The sequence below is a fragment of the Nomascus leucogenys genome, chromosome 14, assembly GCF_006542625.1.
Source record: "Nomascus leucogenys isolate Asia chromosome 14, Asia_NLE_v1, whole genome shotgun sequence".
NCBI classification, from domain to species: Eukaryota; Metazoa; Chordata; class Mammalia; order Primates; family Hylobatidae; genus Nomascus; species Nomascus leucogenys.
In genome coordinates this window covers 1,628,641-1,650,728 of record NC_044394.1, presented here as the reverse complement: position 1 = coordinate 1,650,728, position 22,088 = coordinate 1,628,641, and the positions used below count along the sequence as shown (strand labels likewise).

General features: G+C 38.7%; 1 protein-coding gene across 3 annotated transcripts in view; it reads left to right on the top strand.

The window, feature by feature from the left end:
• Window positions 1–22,088, top strand: part of CA10 (carbonic anhydrase 10) — a 520,530-nt gene that overhangs the window by 206,580 nt on the left and 291,862 nt on the right. For 2 of the 3 annotated variants that reach the window (XM_003272273.2, XM_003272272.3), the window contains exon 4: window positions 15,158–15,300. In XM_003272273.2, the coding sequence (XP_003272321.2) occupies window positions 15,158–15,300 (143 nt within the window). Of the gene's footprint in view, window positions 1–12,574; window positions 12,633–15,157; window positions 15,301–22,088 lie in introns of those variants that run through there. The other variant, XM_030827146.1, reaches the window with a different exon arrangement.

The window sequence follows — 22,088 nt, the reverse complement described above, 5'->3', positions numbered from 1 at the left end:
CTGACCTTGTAAAGCCAAGAAAAACCTGCTTTCTTCCAATAAATGTTAATTTCATCAGCTGGTTTCTCCTATTATCATGACCTGTGGACAATTGCATTGGAAGCACCTGGGCTGCTTGTTAAATAATGCAAATCTCCAGAACCCACCATAGACTTATTTAATCACAGTCTCTGGTTTGAGTCCCAGATCATGCTTGCAACAAGCACTCCATTCAATTGTTGTGTATCCCAAAAATCATAAATTAAAATAATATAGGAGCACATAGTGATTAAGGTGTATAGGCTCTGGAGCCAGACTGCCTTGCTTTGAATACTTTCTGGCTGTAATACTTTGGAAATTTGCTTCAAATCTCCTTGTGTCTCAGTTTTCTCAACTCTAAAATGGGGATAGTAACTATACCTATTCCTATCCTAGGAGTGTTGTTAGGATTAAAAGAGTTAATACATATGTCAAACACTTAGAATGGGGCCTAGAATGGGTTTAGCATTTAATAAACATTAACCATGTAACCACAGCATTAGACCAACTCTCTGTTTATGGCATCCTGCAAAGACCTTTGACCCCTTAACCATTATTCCTTGTTTCCCTTTCTTTGTAAACATTAATCTATTCCCTTATTGCCTCGCTGAACTAGTATTAGCCAATGCCTCTTATGCTCATAGTCTTGCTAAGCCCTGAAATTAGTACTTTATCACTACACTAAGCCTTCATTTGTATATATTTATAGTTATCCGTAAGGCATCACTTCTGATTGCTTCTGGATTTGGATTTTGCTTCCTGTTCTTTAGAACAAAGAGAAATTTAAAAAGTTGCCTCCTTCTGAGAGAAGAAGGTATACAGTCTCATATTTGGTGACTTGGACTTTATACAAGGGGCTTTTGTTGAACTGCCAAATGAAATCATGCACTACTGTATGAGGTAGTAGTGAAACCTTTATGTTTTGAGAATGTGCTTTATAAACCATAAAGTAATACAAAAATTAGAGCTCTGCTGATTTAGCCAGATTTCTCAATGCAAAAATAAATAATAAATAAATAGAAAAGGGCAATAAGAGTAGTCTTATGATGAATCTGGAGCTAACGCTTAGGCTGCTTACCGAGGAAACTTCTTAGAATGTGTTCACTGCTGATCCAATTTCTGAGCAGTCCTTGTGACTGTCTTAGGCATCATGGCCTTAAAACTCAAATGTTCTTTGCATGTCTTGTCACCATGAACTGGTGTTTCCTCAAGGCAGTTTGAGTTCTCAGTGAAAACCAGAGCAGCACCTCTAGCTGTACTGAGAAAACTTCGTACTCTCACTGTTTCACACATACACACAAAAATGTTGAACTTTAATGTCTGGAGCCATTGATTTGAGAGAGTTTTCTATTTTCTTTAAAAAAAAAAAAAAAAAAAGCTTAGCTTAGATCAGCATGAATTTCTTTTGCTGGATTATTGGGGATCTCCTAGGGAGGCTTCAGGTTGGAGTAGAGTTTGTTAAGCACCTTGGGAAGCAGAAATAAAGGAAAAAGCCAATATTTATGCCATATACTTAAGTAAGCATGACAACAAAAATACGTTCCTTGTGTTTATTTAGTACATGAACTTGAGCTATTGTCCTATCTGGACAGCAAAATTGTACTGAAATACAGAGACCCCACTGACCAAGAGTGTGCTGCTCATTTGTATGCATATTGCAATATAAATATGAATAATTGGAAAGCAAAAATGTATAACAATTGACAAAGCACATCTACATTCATTTATCATTGAATCTTTGTACAGTAGTCTATGGAAATGAGAAGTATCTTTAAAAATGAAACCTAAGGATAGGTGTGCATTCTTCTATGTTCTAAAGTCATATTGACAAATGTCAAGGTCTCTTGAGGTGACACCATTTTACTACTTCTTTTTCCAACTTGATTATTGGACACAGTCTTAAATCTGTTTTTCATGACTGGTACAAAGATGGATCAAATGCTTGCCATAGGGCTATACTTCTGAAAGCTCAGAGCATACCATGCTCATGAACATAGAAATGAATAAAATGCTTCTCTATTTATAGTGTAACTCATAAAATTCTTCTATTCCCTTTCCTACTGACCACCACAAATCTCTTTACCAATCTACTTTGTTTCTTTAGTTTTGCATCTTGAATCACTCTTTCTTTCCTGTTCTATTTGATATCCCAACTTTGAACTTCTGCCTTACCAAGAATGTGGTCAAATCTCCACTGTATCTGGTATTCATACTTTACAACATGGATAAACAACACCGTGTTTCTAGAATCAGGTCTTACCTACCACTTCATCTGGGGAGGGTTACAGGATATTAGTCATCCTGAGTAAATGCCTAGCACTGGGCCTATCACAAGTACATGCCCAGTAAAATGACTGCCCTCCCCATTCCCATCATTTGCCTCACCTTCCACTAGTATGTGTCAGGTTTGTACTATTATCTCTTTTTTTTTTTTTTAATTTAAATGCCATTGCCTGTGGATCTACCAATACTGGACACTTGTCTTTGGAATGATGAGAGATGGAAATCTCTGTTTACAAGAAATGTTTATCCTAGTTATCCATGTAGAAACTTACAACATAGTGAGTATTAGAGAAATGCCCAAAGATCACAAGCTCATGTGACTCTACTGGGAAGAATCTGGAGTAGAGGGAACGGAAGATGGGAAAAGCTGCTCAGAGGAGTCATCGATCTGCACCTTGAAGAATGAGAATATACTCTATGCATAGGAAAGTAAGGAAGGATGCTCCAGGCAGTGCAGCCACTGCAGGCAAAGGCTTGCTTGTGGAACTGCCGGGAGCCCCGAAAGACTGGGCATACGTTTGGGTACAAGGTGTTGAGGAGTGCCAGAAATTCACTAAATCTATTTTCCTGCTAGTGTCATTTTGAATACAAGAGATTTTCTTTAAAAACCCTTTAGAGATATTTACTTTTGGTCAGTCAACTTTTATAGGCCCAGGCTCTGTAATTAGGTCTTGTGCCATATCAGAGTTCCTGATCTTGAAGAACTTGCATCTACTTAGGAAATGCATTTTTAAAACAATGAACAATATAGCCATGCATAATTAAGTAGGAATCCTCTAGCACCTAACCAGCTTCTCTAGAAATCCAGAGTGATGATTTCAATAGTAAAGGGTGACTTCATGGAGGGATTGGTATTTAAATTAGGGGTGCTAAGGGGTATAGAATTTGACTATGGGGTGTAGAAAGTGGAAAGAATAATTAAAGCAAAAGCACAAAAGTAAGCATGAGCATTTTGTATTATTGGGGGTATTGAAATGAAGTAGAATAATTCTCCACTCATTCTACAAATTGTATTGTAAGATCATAGTATGACAAGGACGGGAGAGAAAATGGTATGCAAAGCAGACACTTGGTCATGCCCTCTCATGCATTCATCCATGCATCCATCCACCCACTCAATAAGTAGTTGTTATCTACATTGTGTCAAGTATTGGAATGGAAACTGGCAACATGGTGGTAGCATCAAGTCAGAACTCCAGGGCTGCAAGGGAACACAGGTCTAGAGTAACCTCATCCTTACATTGCTGTGCACTAAATTCTGTTGTGGACCATGGACCTAGCCCAATTTTTAGTCCTGGTTCTTCCTTGTCTGCCAAGCTCTCATGTCATTTGCAAAAGGGAACTTTAGTAAGATACTGTAGCAAAAACTAAGGTACCTGGCAGTGGGAACTCGCATTAGGCTACTAGTAGCTAGGTTCAACATTCAAAGCTATCACCCAGATTTGATCATGGTAAGATTTGGGAGATGACAGATATATATATATATATATAATGCCTGCAAGGTTTCCTTCCTGGCTGATAGGAAGTGTGATTATACAAAAGTCTAACAGGAAAGTTAAGAGGACAAGTGAAATGTGTTGGTCAAGACACTATATCATAGAAGCAAAATCTAGCACCTCAATAAAAAATACATTGCACATTTATTGGACAATGAATCCTAGTGCAAAATCATTAAAACCCCAACGGATTATACATGTGGTTTCGTTCCACCTTTGGTGACCAGTTGTGTCGTGTTTGGGCTCCAAGACTCAGTGGCAGCATGAAGATTATTTCTCTTGATGTCTCATGAAGATAACTAAGCCCTGTTATTTGTGTAAATAATAAAGAAAATACCTTACATACACATAAACCTCAAGACAGACTGGAACAGCTGGAGGTTTCTATAGAATTACACAAATGTGAAGACAATGGGCAATTGCAAAAACTGAGGTATCCACTGTTGCAATGGGCTGTAAGGCTAAGTTCAACTGATCTCCATATACAGTTATCAATATGTGGTAGGGTTTGCAATTCTACTGTACCCTTCATTATTCACCTACTTTTGCCATGTGTGTAAGGGTATAATTTTGCATGTACATACACAGTGAGTGAGTGTTAAAGGGATAGAGGGACAGTGAGATGTTTACATACTAAAATAAAGGACGGTGTATTCCACGACATCCAGATGTTTTGCAGATTTTAGAAGTGCTTCACCAGATGTTTGCATTTGTAGGAAATCATCACCTGATACTGTTTTGGTGAACTTTCAGAATTTCCAAAGCCTGAAGAAGATCACCTGTTTCCAGTGGTCATATTATTTTTTTCTGGCATTTAATTCTTGTGTCCCTGCTGGTTTCAACATTACTGGAATTTGCTTCTGAAAGCCAAGAAGATTCAGCTTTTGTATAAACATCAAGTAGGTCATGTGATTATCCAGAGGCATCAGCCTGGTCGTTTTCTTCAGAGTTGAGTAGGTAGAAATAATTAATGGGCTGGTTTATTGACATGCATTGAGACATTCCTCTCTTTGTGGTTTTAATTCCCAGCTTCAATCAACTAATTTCAGATTTTATCTGAAGCACCTGTAATTACATGGGGCAAGAAAAATTGCCAGCCAAATGTAACCTGATAATGCTTAATACAACTGTTAGACTAAATCTTAAACCTGATACAGGCACACAAGAGCTTAATGCCTACATAAGCCAGACTGTCTTTTATGCCTTCCTGTGAATTCTCGCAAGAATGAGTCACCTGATTCAGGAGGCTTAATTCTCAGAAAGCAAAATATTGAGGAGGAAACAATGATGGCAGCTTAATTCATCTTAATTCTGTGCTGGGTCTCAGGAATGAATGAGAGCAGAATGAGAGTGGGAATTTTAGACCTGGGTTCAAATCACCAGCTCAGCTGTGCAGTGGCTGAATATCCTTGGATAAATTACTCAACTCTTTGAGCCTCAGTTTCCTATCTATAAAATGGGAAAGCTAGTACCCATCTTTGGTGACTGCAGTTATGTAGAATTTAATGTAAATCTACCTTCTTTCTGGTTTCCCACCAATGGCATACTCCATGACTTGGTGAGTAAATAGAATTGGGTATGATGGTCATTGCTAATTTTATTGTTTTGACTTTTCACTATCACTTTGGTGGACAAAGATAGTCAGCAAAGTGTGTCCTCTTATGACCCTGATTTTACAAAGGAGGAGACTGAAGCTCAAGAGAAAACATGTTTGGCTCAAGTCAGTGCACCAGGTTAGGAAGGAAGTATAGCACAGGAGTGATAAGAACAAGGAATCTGGAGCCAGAACAACCTGAGTTTTGAATTTTGACCTCACCACTTGCCAGGGTGTTTTTTTTGTTGTTGTTTATCCTGAAGAAGTTAGTTTGACATCTCTGTGTCTCAGATTCCTATAAGACTGGTGAGAATCAGGGCGATAATAAAGTCTACCTCCAAGGTGATTAAAAGAGCAAATTTCCCCTTGAGGGCTTTTTGAGGAAAGGGGCAGGCACTGTCATCTATCAAGTATGACTGAAGTACATAACTACCTGAAGACATGAGGAGGAGCCAGATAACCTCTGACAGTCTTGTGCCTCCAAGAATGCTCCAACAGCGTAAGGATTCCTAGGATCACTAGTCCTAACTCCAGATTTCCCTGGAGCTTGGGTGTTTATGGTCCCGTAGTGGTAGCAGGGGAAGAGCAGCGTCTTTTTGATCAGGAAGTTTTGTCGTATAAATTACCATAAATGTTACTACACTCAAAAGAGCATGACACCTACACAAGAATATACAAATAGGTGAAACAATCTAGAGAGACCAGAAGCAAATCCAATACATATGGAAACTTAATTTGTGATCAAAGGGGCATTCAGTTTGATGGTGAAAGATGGTTTGTTTAATAAATAATGCTGGCACTGTTCACTTTTTATCCGGGAAAACATATTAGACCCCTGTCTCATAGCATATACAAATATTAATCACTGGTATATTTTTAAATAATCAAGTTGTAAAAAGTATAACAATAAAAATATTTTATAAAAATGTAAGAAAAACATGTATATAATCTGTAGTTGGAAAGGCCATCTTAAATGAGAGAGAAAACCCAGAAACCTTATAAAGAAAATTATCAACAAATCCAACCATACAAAATGGTAAAATCCTTATATAGCAAAATATCAAAAACAAGGTTTAAAAACTAGATAAGAGGCTACAAGAAAATATTTATACCATGTCACAAAAGGTTAATGTCTCCATAATTCACATGACAGCTAAAGTTGAAATGAAAAACGTAAATAACCCAGAGAAAAATATGTGAAGAATACAATCAGAAGAGAAATGCAAATAATCAATGAGCATATGAGAATATACTAGAAATATTTCTAGTAGCTAGAAAATGCAAATTCAATCAGTGAGATACCATTTTTTCCTGTAGATTGCTAAAAATAATAAATAATATCCAATACCATGGAGATTTTTGGGGAAATGGATGCATCACACATTGCCGATAGGAGAGTAAATATTCATCATTGTCACTACCAGTATCTTTGAAACTAATTTGACAGCATCTATTAAAATAAAGCATGTGCATACCTTGACTGAACAATACTACTTTTAGGAATCTTTTCTGCTGAAATGAAAGCACCAGTATGAAAAAGAATATCTCTGAGGCTATTTATTGCAGCATTGATTTTCATGGTAAAGTAAGATGGCAATAACTTTAATGTCTTTCATCTAGGGAATGACTGAGAAAAGTGAAGTGCATTCAAACTATAGAAGCTCTGTACCTTTACACAGGAAAGAGAAGTTCTATTAGTATGGACATGGAGGGACATCCATGGCATAATGTTAGTTTTTATAAAAATGCTTCTTTTTTAGAAAAGAACCTCTCAAAAAATATATATATATACATGTATATGTATTTGTATGTGTGTTTGTAGGAGCATACTGAAAGATGTTGAATGATGCCTAATACACTTTCACACTGGTTTCCTCAGGGTGTCACTGGAAAGAAGAAGAGATGATTACCTCTTGCTTTATACACGTATGAATCATTTGACACGTTACCGTACATGCATTACTTTCTTTGGTTTTTTTGTTTGTTTTAACGAAAGAAACTGATCTCAAATTCTAGTTCCCTAACCTACTGGCCAGCTGACCTTAGAAAGTCATTTAACCTCTTTGAGTGTTATTTTTCTCACCTTTAAAATAATAATATTGAGGAGGATTGAGCAAGAGAAGATGTGTCAAGTTCCTAGCACAGAGCTTGTTAAACAGGGCGTGATCAGCAAAAGAGAATTCCCTCTTCCTCCTTTCTCTTTACCTTCAGTGATGTGCTTTTGGGGATCAAGCCAGTCACCACTTGGAACCAAGTACAAACAGGAAGAAGGATGAAGCTGCCGCTGCACAAATAAGTAATCTGACAACTCCCAAAAGCTACATTAAAATGATTTTTCTTTGGAGTTAAAAACCCTATTGGATGACCCATATCACTGCTCACTGCCTCCATTTACCCAGACGTTGAAAGCACGGATCCAAGAAATAAACGCACATGGCTCATTGAAAGTATGGAATTAAGCAACTGATCCCCTGACCTAGACTCCCATCAGAGGGCCCTGTTCTGAAGCCAGGCTGGGTTGGGTGGGCATCTGAAAGTTGCCTCCCTGTATCCTTCTGCCTGGATCCTTCACCCTCGACTGTTTCTGCCCTGAGAATGCTACAGTGTTGGAATCACAGTGTGGTTCATGCTGTCCCCCTCCTCACTCAACCCCTTCTCCAATGTTTTAAATCCTTATTATAGAGCCAACATTATGCTAGACCATTTATAAATACATTCTCACAATCTTCCCAACAGCTCTGTGAAGTAGCTGTCATCCCCATTTTTACAGATAGAGAAATGAAGCCACCTGGTAATTTAGCCACCTTCTGATGGTTCTGTGGTAAGGACATGGTACTAATGATCTTTTCCCCATAGAATAATAGCTGTATGGGAGAAATATTGGAGAAGTCAGAAGATGGAAGATGCAGTGGCTTAAATTTTCCCTGTATAACAGTTTGCATTCCGGTGATAATCCGTCTTAGTTGTTAGGACTAGTATATCTCTGTTTGAGGAGATGCTTCCATGTTTTAACTAGTTACAAGACTAAAAACACAGCCAAAGCAATAGGATTAAAACAATGCACTCTCTACGAATAAGGCTTACCTTAGCAATTGAGAAAAGGGCCAGGTCGGCTTGCTTCTTGCTCTAAATTAATTTAAGCCTTAATATACACATACCTTTATTATAACACCTATCATATTTTGTAATAACTATTTGTTAGCTTGTCTGTCTTCCCACCATACTGAGTGTCCTGAAGAGTGGGAGCATTTTGATTTATCTTTCTATCCCTGGTTCATTAGATACAGTCCATTAATGATTATGGGTTAAATAGGATATATGCAATTCCTTAGAGGTTCCCAAGTGACAGCCCTAGTTCTCAATGGGAGAACTTACCTTTAACAATGGGCAACTCTAGTTAAAGACCCTCCATGTGCTATGAGTCAGAGGCCCTGCAATGGAAGAAGAATTCGTCAGCAAAGGGGTTAACTTTAAGGTCAATTCCATCTATGAAATAAATCTGAAATCAGAAAGAGACCAAAAGCCTGCAGCAGTGAGTATTTTAAACTTGCTCATTAATAATGGCTCAAAGTGGAGATTTATTACAGTTGAGAAGAGAGGAAGAGACAGTAAATCAGGACTGGTGAGGAAAAGAGCAAGGGAAAGATATGAGTTCTTATTTAAAATGTATTCATATGCTTTATAACCCCAAAGTAAAGATTGCTATATTGAAGTGGAAGGCTTTATTTGTAGGATTGAATTCACCATAGATATGTTTTATGCCCGTGTTCATTTTCCCAACTTTCATTTGCTTTCCCTTGACCGAAAAGTAGGGGACTTAGTTTATTGCTTGAAAACGAGAAAAGATTGCTTTAGCTGAGGGTCTTCAGGAAAATATTCCTTGCTTCAAAGAATGGCTTGTAAAGCACTAGTTCCTAGGAAAACATGATTTTATTGGCACATATTTTGAAAAGAATACTTTTTAAAGCCTTCAATTAGTTCTGCCTTTGAAATAGAATTTAAACACACCCAAAGCAATAGGATTAAATTCACATAAAAACCTATGTCCCCAACTGTTGCTTGGGAACCAATTCTTTTCCCATTCAAACTACTTCAAGGATAGTCAAGCTTGCTCTTGGCTGTGTTCCATCTGAGGCAGATACCTGCCTTTAATTCAAAAATCAGACCATGGTACTTCCCTGCTAAACTCTCAGTGGCTTTCTATTAATTTGGAGTAAAATGCAAACTCCTTATTGTGGCCTGCAGAGCACTGAGCCATCTGTTCCTGGTCTACCCAGCCCCAGCCAGCCCCCAACTCATTTCGCTCTTCTCCTCATCTGGTCCATCAGGCTCAAGTCAACTGACTTCCTCTCAGTTCCTGAACACATCCAGCTCTTCTCTGCCAAGACTGCTTTCCTTTGCTCTGCCTTGGACATCCTTTCTCCTGCCACTGTTTAGAAGCAACTTTTTCCGGTCCTTTCAGAGTCTACCAGCTGACCCTTCCAGAGAGACCACCTTTGACCATGCTACCTAGGTTTTCTCTCCCATACATGCTTTAAGCTATGATCCATTACTGTCTTGTCTCTACAACATGCTTACCAAAAACTTTACATAGATAGACATATAGAAACTTGTTTATCTCCCATATTTCCCACTAGCCTGCAAGATTCATGAGAATAGGAACCAAATCTCTCATTCATAATTGACTTCCCAGAACTGATGGCACTGCCTGACACAGAGTAGGTCCTCAGTAAAGATTTGTTGCATCAACTTTAAGTGCCAACCCTAATGCCTGGCACATCAGAGGCTGTCAGTAAATGCTTTTGAATTGAATGTATCTTGTTGCCATAGGACTTAGCAAATTCACATAAGCTGTATAAATTTATTCCAAGTGCCTAATATCCTGCCCATAGCAGCAAATTCTGCTGGCTCAGGACAAATGAATAAGGAAGACGCCTAAAAGCACAATCTAACTTCGGAACACCTTCTCTAGGACAAAGATGTCAAGGCCAGTTTTAACTCTCCTCATCGGACTTGAGTCCTCTGGTTCCTTGCTCTTCTGACCTATTTGTTTTTGGTGAAAACTTTGTTGTTTTTGTCTGGACGTTGCCAAGGTGTGTTATTAAACAGCTGGAGCTTTTTTATTTCATGGGTCTGAACAAGCAGCTGATAAGTTTTGCTTTGGGTTTGCCAAGGCTCATGATTTAAGCAGTTGAAATCACAGAGTCACTGAGCATCTCTCAAAACTCACTGGACCCAGAGCCAAGAGAACATTTGGGATTTGTAATTTATGGTAAGAATGGCAGTAGTGCCATTGGGAGATACTTTGGCAAGATAACACATCGCTGTGATGCAGCAGTTAAGTTCCATGGTTTAGGCTGTGTGAAAATTAATTTGCAAAACTATTCAGGTCTGTTTTGTGTTCTAGTTTATATGTAAATTAGAAGATTGTACAAAAAGGATGCCAGGGATGATGGAATTCAAACATCGTCAGACTGGTTGTCCATTAATTAGAGTGATTCTTACTCTATTTTGCTTCATTTACATTTTCTCTCAACAATAAGTTGTATTGATCAAGTAAAGACACAGCATTAGCTAATAAGCTATAATAATGGATGCTTTAAAAATAAATGTTTAAACATCTGATTTTGGAGGATAGCCATGGAAACTAAGAGAAAGAATTCAACAATATTTCTCGTAGCTTGGAAATAGAGGCAGTGCCTGCCACAGCATTATATAACCCACTTTTGCTCCAAAAGGTGACATGGGCGTCTATAAACCTGAAGGATAACACTATGAAGGGTAGTTAAGTATCAGAACCTTGGATATAACTGAGAGTTCTGCACAAAACCACAGGGTGAGTTTCTCACTCTAAATCTTGAAGCTTTCGTTCATACACCCATCCTTGCTCTGCAGGTGAAGTGAGCCATCTGACTCCCATGCCCCAGTAGGCACGGGCACTTCATGGACGCCTGTTTTCACAGCCTTCGTCCTAAACCATTTCCCTAGAACCTAGATTACACCACATTCGCAGACCTAGTCTGGTCCATTTGGCGCTTGAGTTCCCTAGACTAGCTTCAGTACCTTAATTATTGTCCCAACACTTAACACCGCTTCTAACAGCACTGACTTCTCATTTTTATCTGCACTAAAACCTTGCCTGGTGCAGCTGACCCCAGAAACTATCCCTGGAGCAGCTCTTTGTGTGCAATCATCCCCATCAGGTCTCCTCAGAGGCCTACAGATGGGACCCAAACACATCGCCTGAACTGAAGTCTTTTCACACCCAGGCCCTTCTGTGTATGTTACTCCATGGTTGTATGGCTCCTATAAAATCCTAAGTTTATTTAGAATAGTTGACTTTCAAAGCAGTTTGATTCAAACCTTTGCACTTGAAATTTATTTTAACTGGTAAATAGGCACTAATGTTATTCTTGATTTACCAAAAGAGAAATGATAGCAGAAGTCTTACAGGGGCCTTGGCAACAATTAACTGAAACTTCCTACAATGATCTGCTCATGTATAGAGCCTGCTGGAGAGGAAGGGGTTTGGAGCAGCAGAGTCTCAGTAGCACTGGAAATCTTGAGTTCTATTCTTTACTCTGTCTTTCCTCACCTCTACCTGGCTGTGTGACCTAGAGTGGAGGACTTTACTCCCTGCCTCTATGGCCTTAAATCCATGTAATGCATTTACGTCAGATGATCTCTAAGGTGGCTTCTATTTCTGAAAAGCTATTAATTCATAGCTGATTTAAAATCAGCAATCCAGGGGTAAATAAACTTAGATACCCGTTCAGGACTGGAGCCAATGAGGTACACAGCTGGGCAGGAGAGATGTTTCTCAGTTGTTCCTCAATTGGCCGAGCAGGTGATTAGCATCAGAGACACAGGCTTTGATCGTGAAGTGGGAATATAAAAACCCAAAACTGTTTGTCATAAAGAATTCCATGTCCAATAAAAGAGAAGGCAGATGTTCGCATAAAGTTTTTGCTGTTTGTGTTTTCGTGGGGGTACTTTTTGGGCATGACGTTTATTAGTGAAGCATAGCAGCAGCTGCCCACCCATGTTGCCACATAATAGCAGTCTTACAATCCATTTATGGGCTTGGAATTATTTTTGTTAATGCTTTTCATGGGAGTAGATGAAATGCAATGTGCACCAGCTGTAACTACTTTAATCATGCAGCTGTCTTCTAGGGAGAGCCCTGCAAGCATCATAGATGTCTTCATTGTCAAAGAGGTTATTGTCTCACAGTTTTAAAGGTAAAGGGGTGCTGTATTATTTTCTGTTACTGCTATAACAAATGATCACAACTGCATGGCTTAAAACAGCAGACATTTATTATCTTATGTTTCTAGAGGTCAAAAAAATATATATATATATATATTCTCAAGGGGTTAAACATCATGGTATCAGCAGGCCTGTATTCCTTACAGCAGGAGGCTCTAGATGGAGAATACATTGTCTTGCCTCTTCCAGCTTCTAGAGGCCACCTGCATTCCTTGGTTCATGTTCCCTCCCTCCATCTTCAAAGCCAGCAGAGTATTAACTTCTCTCCTGGCTGACCTCTGTTTCCATCCGTATATCTTTACTCTATGTCTCTGACCCTCCTACCTTTCTCTTATAAGGACTTTTGTGATTACATTGGGCCCACCCAGATAATCCTAGGTAATCTCTCCATCCCAAGACCCTTAACTTAATTACATCTGCAAAATGCCCTTTACCTTCTAAGATAGCATATTCACAGGTTCTGAGGATTAGGATAGTAAACATCATTGGTGGGGAGCCATTCGGCCTACCCCAGGAACCATGAAGAACGAGTCAGGTCCAAGGGACACATGACTTACCAAGGGCCACTCAGTCCACTTGTGGAGGTGCCATGACTGTATCCCTGGCATGCTTACATTTGCCACTTGTATGTGCGTTACTGACAAAGACTGCTAGGAAGATGCCCTAATGAAGGCTTTATTTTCATAATTTGAGATGATTGAGGGATAAATATAAGATCAAGTCAGTTTTTTTTTAAAAAAAGAGTAGTTTAGAAAAGACAAGTTTATATTTATAATATAAGTGCATTCATAATCTAAGAACTTTCTTAAATATTGTAATCTTGCTAGGACGTGGTACCTTCTAAAGGTGGAGTAACTTGTAGTGATAACATATTTTAAGCAATGATAAGAAATGAGAGTGCCGAGGAAGCTCATGCACATGTGTCAATATTTCTCCTCTTCCTCCTCTTCCTCCTCCTTCTCTTTCTCCCTCTGTAATTCAGGCCATTGCTATCATTTTGAAAGTCATTAATGACTAAAAAGCCAATTCAAACTCCTTAAACTAGAGGAAATGGTCTACCAGAGACTTATTGGCATGGATGAAACCAAATTAGATATTTGTCATATTTTAAAATGAGACCCATCTTATTTTGATGTTGAAGTGTTTGTCTAGGCCAAGGAACTTATTTTTAGTTCTCTTCCCATGTCTGTTACAGTTGCCTGTAACAAATAAGAGAGTCATAGAATTTGAGTATCTTTGGCAAGTGTCTGCCAAACTCCTCTTTTGCCTTAGTTTTCTCCTTCTATGCTATAGGCAAGAATGATGGCTACTGTAAGTTAAAGGCTCTATTCAGTTTGAGTTTAATTAAACTGGAGTTTCTGAGAGGACAGGTCCATTTAAGAAGGCTAATGTGATTGTTAGGCTCATCTTCTCCAGGAGTCACTCCCTGCCTCCCTTCTACCATGGCAGGGTTGGCTTCCCCTCATCCAGAGTCTCATAACGTACTCGACCTCACACTAGTGAGCCTCCCCAGTGTGTTAGTTGTTCTTGTGCTTACCTGCCGTCCTCAAGATTCAGCCTAACCCAGGGCGTGATGAAAAATAGGAGTTCACTGCATGTACTATGGGTGGATGAATGAATGGCCATGGGGGAATTTGAAGGACACATGGATCCAGAGACTCAATGGAAGTACTGAGAGGGGCAGGGAAAGGCTGCAAGTATAGTTTTGATCTTCACTGATATAAAATTAGTAGGTTGGCTCCCCACCCTTGCCCAGAAAACTTAGAGAGAAATAGAACTGGAAATTGCCACAGAAATTTATTCTAATAGATGTTTTAATGTGACACTGAAAATGAGTGGACAGTTTCCTTTGAGTATTTGTGCTCAGCTCTCAATGTCATTTTTCTGCCTATCAAATGAACACCAATTCTTTATCTACAGGTACATTAGGTTAATGACACAGTGTTGAACTAGACAAAGATAAAGTCAAGTTGCTAAGCTCTAGCCTGGCATTGATTAGGGGGCTCATAAAATAAGTCACTCCCTCAGTTTAGTCTTGACAACCCAAAGAAGAACTTTGTGTATACTGAATGACACTTTCCTTGAAAAACTTCCAAATAGGATAAGGTTGATTTTCACATTGTTCTTGCCAGATAGGAAAAGCAGAGCATCAACTCAAGGGAATTGCTAAATATTTGTACTACCCCAGGCATATTGCAAAGATGATGAGACCTGAACAATAGCATTAAAGTGTTAGGATCATTGCACTCAACAAAGAAACTGCAGGATGAGTGGGCCTCAAACAAGAAAATCTTATGACAAGAGATCACGCAGGTAAGACTCAGAGAAGTGGACCAAGATTCAGGCCAGGAAAATACCACAGCAACCCCCAGGGATCTCCATGGGTGGGAACATTTGGTGGTTCTCGTTCATTTTACCATGTTTGTACATAGCTCTGTTTATGTTGTTTCCCCAACCTGCTACTCAGCTTAATTCTACAATTTCTTTTTGTTTCTAGTTCCTTCTTTCTGGGGATTGGTGAACTCAGCTTGGAATCTTTGCTCTGTGGGGAAACAGCAGTCGCCAGTCAACATAGAGACCAGTCACATGATCTTCGACCCCTTTCTGACACCCCTGCGAATCAACACGGGGGGCAGGAAGGTAAGCCACCATATTGCTTCCATGGTTAAGTTGAAGATGGGGCCATCTTGATTCTGAAAGCTGATCCTCAAGGCTTCCGTCTCTGTGATGAGTTTGTTCTCCCACCTAGGAATACCACAGACTTCAGAACTGCTGCCATTAGATAGAAATATGTCTACATTGTGCTTTTTCTCCCTAACTAGTCAAACATTTGTGCTTCTGATTACTCTGTACCTCCTGGAGGTTGCCTGAAGACTTATCAGACAACCTCGGTACCCCCATAAAGGACAGAAAGCACAGCGGCCACTCCTGCCTATCATGCTGGGAAAATCTTTCCTCTAAGAAACTGCTTTACTAGGCCTTCTTTTAACCTCAGTGAAGTGGGAAAACCAATTAACAAAAATAAAATCAGACGTTTATCATCTTGGGAGGAAAAAAACAGACAAAAATCACCTTAGATGATTTATAAGAAAATCAATAATTAATCTTCCTAGGGGCATCTTGCTTGCTAAGAATCCTAGCTCCTGCACAGAAATGCTGAGCTGGGCTTTGTAATTCTCACACCTAAATCCCTCCTTCACTCTCCTTCCCCCATAACGAGCTCTTCCTTAATTTGTGGAAGGGCACAGGTGCCCATCAGGTCTTCTCATCACTGGAATCTTAGCATTTCTCTTGCTGGTTCATGTCTACTTGGCTTTTACTGTTGAGTAGGTTGTTAAAGGTAAAAAAAAAAAAAAGCACATGCAGAAAATTGTGTTCGAAGGTAATTTAGCTATTGTTAACTCAAGAGAAATGGAAAATAATTTGTGTGCAAAAAATTGAGGTTAAAATTATCGACAACTTTTGATAATACCAGTGGCTGATTCTTTAGGGTTTGGGCTCATTGGGCTCTGTTCTCTCTTCCTTTGTGCAGTCTGTTCACCATAAATACCATGAAGTTTGTAAGTTAACTTTTTCCCCTTCTGATATATTGAAATATATTTTCTTGTACCATGTAACTGTCACAGACACACACACACCCCTAATGACTCATCAAAAAGCTGTAAATGACTTTGACTCAGGTCGCAAGGCAGGTTTTAAAAGACATTGCATGTGGTCGACACCATTTAGTTATGCAGTATTTGTGTACTGTTTTAAATATGACTTGAGAAGCATTTTTGTGGAAAGGTCATATATAGGTCATTTGGTTTATTGCTCTGATTCCATATAAAATGATGCTATCCTAATTATTGTTCCATTTATAGTTTTATTTTTATAAATCCTGCAAGGAACTTGTCATGGCTTCTAAGTACATTTCTCTTTAAAAAGGTGAATTATTTATTTAAAGTCATGAACACATGTGAGTTCGCCGGTCAGTATTTAAGAAGGAAGAGTTGTAGTTATGATTAAATATTCAGTCATTCTTTCTTTCTTGGAGAGGGTGATGTAGGGGATAATTGCATTCTAGGCAAAAGGAAAAGCAGGGGGTGGAAAAGCCCAAGATACAGAATGGAGTTTGGTGCCTGAGTTCCAGAATGCAGCTGAAAGGTAGCCAGCAAGGCTGAACACAGAGAGCGAAGAGGGGCTTGCAAGATGGTAGGCTAGACAGGACAGCAGAGGGCAGGTCCTGAGGCAGTGTTCGGGAGCTGAATCCTTTGCCTAAGAGTCATGGCAAGCATTTGAAGGGGTTTTAGATAAAGTATAGATTGGGATTGAGATGGAAAATGTGTCAAACTAACACAAACAATGGATATATAATTTTTACTTTCCATTAGAATGTCTTAAAGGAAAAATGTTAATGTGAAAGAAAAAAATGTCAACACAGCTTCTCCCTAAAATTTATTGGGAAAGAAGAGATTGGGAGATAGTCTAGTGTTAAAAATCACTCGCATGTTCTCACTCATAGGTGGGAATCGAACAATGAGAACACATGGACACAGGAAGGGGAACATCACACTCTGGGGACTCTTGTGGGGTGGGGGGAGGGCGGAGGGACAGCATGAGGAGATATACCTAATGCTAAATGACGAGTTAATGGGTGCAGCACACCAACATGGCACATGGATACATATGTAACAAACCTGCACATTGTGCACATGTACCCTAAAACTTAAAGTATAGTAACAACAAAATTTAAAAAAAATCACTCACATGTTATGATTTGGGGTTTTTTTTGTTTTAGAGATATTTTTTGAACAGATGATTTTGTATCTTTCCAAGTCAGTAAAGTATACCTGATCCAAACCAATTTTCAAATGCATTGGAGTTTGGAATCTTGGCAACATTTACTTTTCATGATGTAAATATTTATATCTGGCACAATTTTTGTTGTCAGTGGTTTGAAGAGCTGAGAACTGTCTGATGCTTCCTTTTGCATTTGTGAAAGGTAGAAAATAAAATATAGTTGGTCGTGATAAACTAATTGGTAATGAAATGCCTTAATTTGCTAGGCAATAGGTAAATCATGTTTGCATCACGTTTTTGAAGGTGATGTTTAATGAGTTGGAAACTTGTTTTGAAAGTGATAATTCAGATCACTGCTCTGATTTTTGTTTTCCCTTAAAGAAATACTCAATAAATTTGAAAATCACCCTGTAAGACTGGGAAGTTTTGTAGAATTTGGACAAGATGTCACATTTTGAAGTCTGAGCCAAGCTGGGTGTCAGTACATGAAATGCAGCCCAGTAACTATGTGTTTTGTGTCACATTTTTATCCACAAGCGTTATTCTTTCTGGTGTTCAAGTGTATCTTATGCACAAAACCATGATGCAGCTCTCTGGAAGCCCCTGACTTGTGTTACTATGTTTATTTTAACATGTTTGACCTGATATTGGGCTCAAATGGAGGAACAAGGGCTTTCCTTACCATAGTTTAAGGCTAAAATTCAACCTCAGTACAAGAATAACAAGGAATAATAGTTATTCCTTACTCTGCTAAAATTCAACCTCAGTACAAGAATAACAAGGAATAATAGTATTCCCTCTCATCCTATGCACTATGCCTTGAATGTAATAGAAAATACTCATTTTTATTTAAAAATGAGATTTATTTCACCTTTTAGGGTCCTCATGTGACAGGTTGCAGTCAAAATGTAGTTCAAACTGTGTTTCATGCAAAGTTATTTAAAATATTGTATATCATTACCTTGAGGCTATCTACATAAGATATAATGTATATGAAACATACATGAATTTTTTGTTTCAACTTGGGTCCCATCCCCAATAAATCTCATTAGATATATGCAAGTATCCAAAATTAATAAAATTAGAAACACTTATGATCCCAAACATTTTGCATAATGGATATTAAATCTGTAATTGTATTTTTACAAATGGCATGCCCTTAAGGCTGGGTTGTATGTAGGTATAAGACTCCTACCTTGGAACCAATCTCCACCCTTTGGCCCCATTAAATTTAACATCCGATTGCTACATTGTTTGGAGCTAATTAATCCATTCTAGTTAAAGCTACTAAATTAACTCAATCAAAAAGGAGGAGGTTGGGGAGATAATTCTTTGTGGTTTCAGGTTGCTTAAAGTCTCCATATATGAAGAAGTTTGATTATGATATAAATGATGTTTTACACTGAGTTAAACCTCACTGACTGTTTTAAAGATTGAGACCCTTGTTAGCCATTGAACTTGTAAAATTTCACAAAAATGTTCACCTTTCCTGTCTTTTTGCTCAGACCAAAGTGAGTGTACGCAGTGTGTTTGTGTTTTAATTTTAGTGTACTAGTCACATAAGTGAGATTCTTGGTAATTTGAAGATGAAATACAGGATGAGAAGGTTACCACAGAGTAAAATATGGATAACTTCAATCAATTATTTTGGAATATAGATATTTGCTTTGAGCATTTGATATAGGTGGGCATTGAAAGTTTGTGAGTTTAGCTTTAAGGAAGGAAATATGGCACATAGAAACCTATCTGCCGATCTAAAATATCTAAAAGGAGGAAAAACATATTAAAACTGAGACTAAAATCCACTTGCCGATTCTACTATTTTAACCAAAAATTAGTTCCGTCATCTTTTCTCATCTTTTAACTTGTTTAATAAAATAGACACCTCAGTAGTTAATGACGTGACAATTCCTTATCATATGTTAAGTATAAAAGGTAGGATCTATCATATGTTAGGTATAAAAGGTAGGATCATAAGTATAAAAGGCAGGATCTAAGTATAAAAGGTGGTTTATGACACGACAATTCCTTGTCATATGTTAAGTATAAAAAGTAGGATCTAAAAAAGAGACTTGGATGAAGGATAATACTGTTTTATTTTTTCCTTTCTAAAGTTTCTAGATTTGCTAAAACAGACTTGCATTAATTTGGTAATCTGAAAATTACTTATGTTCTAACCTCTCTTTCCATTTCATTTCAAAATATATTTGGAGTTGATAAATGTGGTAGACAGAATAGTGTCTCCTCCCAAAAATGTCCACATCTTAATCCACGGGTCTTCTAAATGTGTCACTTTATAGAGCAGAAGGTATCCTGAAGATATGATTAAATATAGGATTTTAAAACTGGAAGGTTACCCTGGACTATCCAGGCAAACCCCTTGTAATCACAGAGTCCTTAAAAGGAAAAGACAGAGGGAGGAGAGTCCAAATCAGAGAACAGAGAAGTGAGGATGGAAGCAGAGGTCGGAGTGACACAGGGCCACGAGCCAAGGAGGCCTCTGGAAGCTGCAAAGCGCAAAGAAACAGCTTCTTCCTTGGAGCTTCCAGAGGGAATACAGCCCTCCTGACACCTTAATTTTAGCCCAGCAAAACTGATTTCAGATTTCTAACTCCCCAAATATAAGATAATAAATTTGAGTTCACTTGAGCCACTAATTATGGGGTAATTTGTTGCAGTGCCAAAAGGAACCTAAAATAATAGATGTGAGCATAAAGATTGTACTGGTTTACTAACCACAAATCAACAAATTATTTTTAAAACTGGCATTTTTGTAAAATTATAGTCAGAGACAGCCTTTTTCCTGTACAACAGGGAAACAATAAAAATGAATCTAATCCCAGATTCATAGCAGCTCAGATTTATGACAGCACCTTTGGAAGCCATTTCCTGACACTTCCAGTCCAGTGCTGGAGTCTAAGTTCCTCTCCGCCCTCAGTATCATCTCGTCGTTTCTAGGAGTTCTGAACTACTGATAGTTCTTCATATGGGTCCTGTGTTTGGTCTCTGCTGCAGAATATTTGACAGCCATTTTTTCTTTTACCGTTTTAAAGTGGATGGTTCAGAGACATTGAGTACATGCAGGCTATTGTGCAGTCATCACAACTATGCATTTTTGTAACTTTTGTATCATCCCAACTTGGAACTCTATACCCAGCAAACAAGAACTCCCCATTTTCCATCCCCCCCCAGCCCCTGGTAACCTCTGTCCTACATTCTGTTTCTATGCATTTGCCTGCTCTAGGTACCTCATATAAGTAGAATTACATAATATTTATCTTTTTTATGTCTGGTTTATTTCACTGAGCATAATGTTTTCAAGGTCCATCCATATTGGAGCATGTATCAGAATTTAATTCATTTTTAAGGCTGAATAATACTCCATTGTATGTATATATCACATTTGGTTTGTCTGTTCTATCAATAGACATTTGGGTTGCATCCAGCTTTTGATTATTGTGAATAAGGCTGCAGTGAAAATTGGTATACAATGAACTGTTTGAGTCCCTGCTTCCAGTTTTTCTGGGTGTATGGCAAGGAGTGGAATTACTGGGGCATATCTATATTTAACTTTGTGAGGATTGTCACACTTTTTTACACGGTGGCTCTACTATTTTACATTCCCATCAGCAACACACAAGGATTCCAATCTTTCCATATCCTCACAGACATTTGTTTTTTTTTTTTTTTGTTATTTGTTTTGAAATAGCCATCCTAATGGTTGTGAAGCGATCTCTCATTGTGATTTTGATTTACATTTCCCTAATGAATTGACAGACTTTCACAGACATCCAGTACAAGTTTTTGGAATACAACCTGTTCCTGATACACAGGGTAGAAGTTCTTGAAACCTCTGAGGAGCACACAGGTTGTAGAAATAATTGACCTTAGCCTAATGGCACAGTCAGGAATATCAGAAGTAAAAAGAAGCGGGGTGCAGTGGCTTGCACCTGCAATCCCAGCTACTCAGGAGGCTAAAGTGAGAGGATCACTTGAAGCCAGGAGTTCAAGACCAGCCTGAGCAACATAGTAAGACCCCATCTTTAAAAAGAGAGACAGAGAAAGAGAGAGAAGCAAAAAAGAGAAGAAGCTGGCCATCAGCAGATTGCAGACCTACATAGGTTATCTCAAAGAAGCAGACTTTTCCCCATATCTTCAGGTTTCTTGTTTGAAATTTTGCCCAGTAGAGGCTAAAACTACTGTTGTCGCCAATTTCCTTTTGATTTCTGGATACCTGGGGATTACATCAGGGAGACTCTCAGCAGGAGACATGGAACATGCTGAGTCATGAGGATCCCTCAGAGAGGGATTGTTTATAACCACCCCAGGTCTGGAAGGGGTGAGGAGAGGGAGTGAGGACCACACCTGGAGACCACACGAACCAACCATGGAGAGGAACACCTGACCTTCAGTGAGGGAAGCAACCAGCTCAGGGCAACTCCTAAGGGTGGAGCTGGGGAACAAGGCCCTGACTGCACTCCTTTCCTCCCCTCTTACGGAAAGAAGGCAGAAGCCAAAGGAGCTTGTTCAATCAGTTCATGCAAGCCAGCCTCCAAGCCCCTAAGCAAGGTAAAGATGGATCCAAATGGACGATCGGAAGACATCCAACACAAAGCTATAGGTATATCTACATGGAAGTTTCCACA